Source organism: Haliaeetus leucocephalus, unplaced genomic scaffold, assembly GCF_000737465.1.
Source record: "Haliaeetus leucocephalus isolate CR32 unplaced genomic scaffold, Haliaeetus_leucocephalus-4.0 Scaffold162, whole genome shotgun sequence".
In the NCBI taxonomy this organism is placed as follows: Eukaryota; Metazoa; Chordata; class Aves; order Accipitriformes; family Accipitridae; genus Haliaeetus; species Haliaeetus leucocephalus.
This window is the reverse complement of record NW_010972598.1, coordinates 16,048,916-16,053,792: the sequence shown is the minus strand read 5'-3', so window position 1 is coordinate 16,053,792 and position 4,877 is coordinate 16,048,916. Positions and strand designations below refer to the sequence as shown.

Sequence of the window (4,877 nt, the reverse complement as noted above, 5' to 3'; positions counted from 1 at the left end):
CCCCGGGGGCCCCCTGGGCGGCCGGCGCCCCCCGCCGGTGGTGGCGGCAGTGCCGGGAAGGGCGTGGAGCCAGGCCCCAGGGCCGCAATCATCTCCATGATGTTGGGCAGCACCATGTGTGTAGGACTGAGGGTTCGGCACCGCTTCAGCGCCGGCCCCTCTGGTTCCTCCTTGACGTGGATGTCGGGTTTGACCGGGACGGGTTTCCAGCTGCAGGTCGGGTCGATGGTGATCTCCTCATGCTCCGAGCTGGGGACGGCAGGATAGCAGGGGGGGCAGGTTGGCTGCACGGCCCCCCAGGAGTAACACAGTGCCGGCCAGGGGCAGAGCAGGGACACTTACTTCTGGATGTAGATCAGGATGCCCAGCATATACTGGTCCACCTCCAGCCCCTCCAGCAGGGCTGTCTTACTGCAGGCAGGGAGAGGCAGGGTGAGGGCAGGGAACCCACCCCTGCCCCCCGCAGGCAGGGAAACCGAGGCACAGCCCTGCTGGACCCCACTCACTTGCAGACAGGACACCGCCATGTCCCCCTTTCACAGTTGAGCTGCAGGTAGGACTCCAGGTCGAAGCACTGTGGGGGAGAGCGGTGGCTGAGCCAGCGGGGGGGGGGGACGACGGGGACGCTCCCCAGCCCCCTGCCACCACCCCCCCTACCTGTATGTGCCGGCAGTCATGGCCCCTGGCCGGGAGCTGAATCCTCCGGAAGGTGATGGGGCACTTGAGGGACACCTTGATGGCTGTCTGCTCCACGCCGTCCTCACCGTTGGGCCCCGGAGTCCCCGGGATGGTCCCGCTGCTGAAGTTGCGCTTGACTGGGGGGGTGGGGGTGGGGTGAGGGGCACAGAGGGTCAGAACGGGGACGCGGGGATGGGGGTGACACCGTGGTGGCGTCTGGGCATGGTGCCCCATTACCCCCACCATGCTGCAGCCCCCCATCCCCCAGGACCCAGCAGGCTGGGGGTGCCAGCCGCAGCGCTCACTTTTGGTGATGCAATGCTCGGCAGGCAGCAGGCGCTTCTTGATGAGACCCTGCAGCACTGAGCGCACCGAGGGCCGGTGCACCAGCTGCAGGACGAAGAGGTGGGACTGTGGAGAGACAGGGAGGGGCTGAGCCACGCCCCCAGCCACTGCCCCCACCCCACCACCACCACCCGGAGACCCTCCCGGTGACTCACGCAGCAGCAGGCAGTGACGGTGATCTGGATGGTGTTTCTGCCAGGCTGGCAGACGTGCTTCAGGTAGAGCGGTTTGTGGGAGGTCTTGTTGTCACCGCGCTCAATGGTGAGCGGCGTGGCGTTGACGCTCACCTGCACGGAGGCCGGCCAGTTGGTGTTCATCTGCCGGTCCTCGTGGTGGTAGCACTTGAACTGCAGCTCCAGGTCAGGCCTGGTGGGGCGGGCAGGGGTGTGGGCAGGGGTGCAGGCAGGGGCTGTGCCCACACGCGAGCCACTGCGCCGGGTACCACCGTGCCATACACCACCATGCTGTGCCAAGCCACGCCGCATACCACTGCGCCATACAGCACCATAACAAACCGCACGTGGGTACCACCGCAGTGCACAGCACCATGCCATGCCATGCCAAGCCACACCATGTACCACCGTGCCATACAGCACCATGCGGTGCCAAGCCACAGCCCTGTACCACCACGCATCCAGCGCCGTGCCTTGCTGAGGCATGCCATGACACGGTACGGCACTGCGCCAAGCCACACCATGCCACATACCGCCACACCACACAGCGCTGTGCTGCGACAACCCATGCTGCGCAGCACGACTCCATGCTGTGCCATACTGCACTGTGCTGCGCCAGGCCGTGCAGCGCCACGCCAAGCAGCGCTGTACGACGCCGTGCCGTGCAGCCCCCGTGCCCCCCCGCCGCCCCCACCTCATCATGAGGGTCTTGTAGACGGAGTCGCGCAGCTGGAAGACATGGTTGCTGACGGCCAGGTTGTGCTGCAGGCGGAAGGGCTCCAGCACCACGCCGTCCCGCACCGGGAAGGTCAGCCGCAGCTCCTCCCCGGGGGCCGGCCCTGCCGGGGACGCCGTCAGCGGGGACCCCTGCGCCCCGGCCGCGCCCCGGCAAGCCCAACCCACTGCTTAAGAACCCACCCTGCAGGAAGCCCCGCCCCCACAAGGAGGCCCCTCCCACTCCAGGGCACTCCACCCCATGCAGGATGCTCCTCCCACTAGACAGCCCCACCCCTATGCCAGAAGCCCCACCCACTACAGCCAGCCACACCCTATCCATACAGGAAGCCCCTCCCCCTGGAAGCCCCTCCCCTCCAGTACCCCTCCATAGACAAGCTCCTCCTACTCGAGGAGGCCCCAGCCTTACAGAAGCTCCTCCCACCAAAGCCACCACTCCTCTAGTTGAAGCCCCCCCCACCAGTCACAGTCCTGCCCCCTTCACAGGAAGCTCCTCCCACTGCCTCAACCTCCCCTCTCATTGGGCAGTGCCTTTGACCCCCCCACCCGCCGTGAAACCTCGGCAGTGACCACGCCCCCTTTGCTGAAGCCCCTCCCTTTTCCTTAGCTGCCTCCCCACAGCACCCTGCCCTTTAAAGGGGCAATGGCCACCAGACTGCCAGCAGTGGGGCCCACTGCGGCCCTGTGGCATGGAAAAGGGGTATGTCTCTACGATGTGCCCCCCGGCCCCGGCAGCCCCCCCCCACCACGCCGGGAGCACCTACCCGAGGGCGATGGGTGCAGGGAGTTGACACTAGGCTTCATGTCCGGCAGGAAGGGAGACTTGACGTCCTGACCCGGGGACACGTAGGGGGGGATGCCGCTGCCCGGCGTCATGGGCGGCGTGGGGTTCCCGGCCAGCGGCGAGCTGGGGTACCCCGGCAGCGACCGGCCCGGCTGCGGAGGCACCGCGCACCCTCAGCACCCAGCCAGGCCAGCATTGCGCCCCACCCCACCCGGTGCCGGGACTCACCCCGTTGACGGCCGCCTGGCTGTAGGTGCCGAAGCTGGTGCTCTGCCCGTTGAACTGGTCAGCTGGCTGCAGGAGGAGGAATGTTGCCGGGGGCTGGCACCAGGGGATGGCAGACACCCGGCCCCCCCCTACCCCGTGCCCGCTGTCTGCCCACGGTACCTTGTAATAGGGTCCGGAGTTGCCCGAGGTGGAGAGGTACTGGCCCATGCCCTGCTGCAGCCTGTGGCCAGGGTAGGAGGGGGATGGAGCGGAGGACTGGGGGGCGCTGGGGGCATACTGGGCACCGGCCGGAGCGTACTGCCCACCCTGGAGGTACTGCTGTGCCGGGTATCCCTGTGGGGCCGGGGGGGAGTCAGCACTGGCAGGAGAAGACGGTTCCGGCACGCCGCAGTCCCCACCGGTGCAGAAGCTCACCTCGTTAGAGTACGCCCGCTTGAGGCCCTGGCGGGGGAGCTGCTGGCTTGGAGGGGGGCCAGGGTAGGCATGCTGGGGCATCCGCTGCCCACCATACAGGGGGCCGGCGCCAGGCGCCCGCGCAGGGCTCATGCTCACAGGGGAGACGCCGGAGGGAGCCATGACACCCGCCATGCCAGCCGGGCTCAGGCCGGTTGGGCCGCGGGGTCCGGCATGGGGCAGGAACTGGCTGCTGAAGGGCTGCCCTGCACCCATCTGCAGCGGGGAGAGAGGGGGGTCACGGGGGGGCGGGGGCAGCCACTGGCTTCTCGGCTCTGCTGCGGCCGGGCTCTTACCGTGCCATATTGGCTCAGCTCCTGGCTCTGCTTCTCTTGCAGCGCTGCCACTGTCGCCGTAGCCGTGGCCGTGGCTGTGGCAGCGGCGGCAGCCACGGCAGCGGCAGCAGCTGCCTGGGTGAAGTCGGCGGGGGGCCGGCCGGCATGCGAGGGGAGCCCCATCCCGCCAGGTGCACCAGGGCTGCTGGCGTAGCTGGAGAACAGAGAGGCGGAGAAGGGGCGTGCGGTGGCCCCGTGGCGGGACGTGCCCCAGGACAGGGGGGTGGTGTCTTACCTGGCGGCGAAGCCTGGCCCGCTGGGGTAGGCACTGCGGCTATAGACGCCCGGCTGCACGTAGCCTTTCCCGGGTGCTCCCTCGGCGAAGGGCTGCTGCGGCAGGAACGGCGGTGAGCTTATGCCTGAGCCGGTGCCGGCCATACCAGGCAGCAGCGGGGTGCTGGAGCTGCTCCCCCCGGGGCCCATGGGGCTGCCGAAAACCTAGGAGGGGGGGCAGCGTGTCACGCAGGGCGCAGCTGTGCCCGTTTGCAGGGGGGGTCCCCAGGGTGGGGGACAAGGATGTTGCGGGTACCTGGCTTTGGGAGGTGTTGCTGACACCCCAGACGGTGGTTACCACGGAGAGGGATCCCGCCGGCTGATTGGTGCTCGGTTGCCAAGGAACAGCCTCATATGCAAATGAACCATCACTAGAAAGAAAAACAAATTAATTAAGACGAAGGACGGAGGCCACGGGCCCGGGCAGCCGGGTGCAGCCCCGGGGTGCCGGGGCTCACCCGTGGGGCGTGGGCGGCAGGGAGGGTTTCATGGGGTTCATGGAGTTCATCAGCGGCGGGCGGGCGCAGGCTGGGTCCTCCGAGGCCGCGGCGGGTGCTGCGGGACGGCGTCACCGTCACCGGGGCTGCGGGAGGCAGAGGAGACGGCGGGTGAGGGGGCGGCCAGCCCCCGGGGAGGGGACCCCGGCGGGGCCGAGGAAGGGGATGGGGGGAGGCCCGGAGCCCGCACGGCCCCCACCCGGCCTCCGGCACCGGGACTTGGCGTTCTGCCCGGGCCTGGCACGGGGAGCCGGCCGGCACGCGCCCGCCCCCACCGTGGGGCGGGGAGGGGGAGGGGGTCCATGGTCCCCCACGAAGCGCCCCCCCCGGCCCCCCAAAAAATCCCCGCGGGCACAGACCACAGACACACACACAC

The 4,877-nt window shown here is 69.0% G+C and overlaps 1 protein-coding gene across 1 annotated transcript in view; it reads right to left on the bottom strand.

Moving 5' to 3' along the window:
- Positions 1-4,565, bottom strand: part of ZMIZ2 (zinc finger, MIZ-type containing 2) — an 8,173-nt gene extending 3,608 nt beyond the window's left edge. Inside the window, exons 1-15 of the mRNA XM_010563037.1 lie at positions 4,463-4,565; positions 4,261-4,375; positions 3,967-4,169; positions 3,693-3,885; positions 3,358-3,612; positions 3,103-3,276; positions 2,944-3,009; positions 2,696-2,867; positions 1,891-2,035; positions 1,179-1,389; positions 984-1,089; positions 658-815; positions 507-574; positions 343-411; positions 11-249 (exon numbers count right to left, since the gene is read on the bottom strand). Coding sequence (XP_010561339.1) covers positions 11-249; positions 343-411; positions 507-574; positions 658-815; positions 984-1,089; positions 1,179-1,389; positions 1,891-2,035; positions 2,696-2,867; positions 2,944-3,009; positions 3,103-3,276; positions 3,358-3,612; positions 3,693-3,885; positions 3,967-4,169; positions 4,261-4,375; positions 4,463-4,512 — 2,224 coding nt within the window. The 5' untranslated portion in view covers positions 4,513-4,565. The remainder of the gene's footprint in view (positions 1-10; positions 250-342; positions 412-506; positions 575-657; positions 816-983; positions 1,090-1,178; positions 1,390-1,890; positions 2,036-2,695; positions 2,868-2,943; positions 3,010-3,102; positions 3,277-3,357; positions 3,613-3,692; positions 3,886-3,966; positions 4,170-4,260; positions 4,376-4,462) is intronic.
- Between the last annotated feature and the right edge of the window lie 312 nt (positions 4,566-4,877).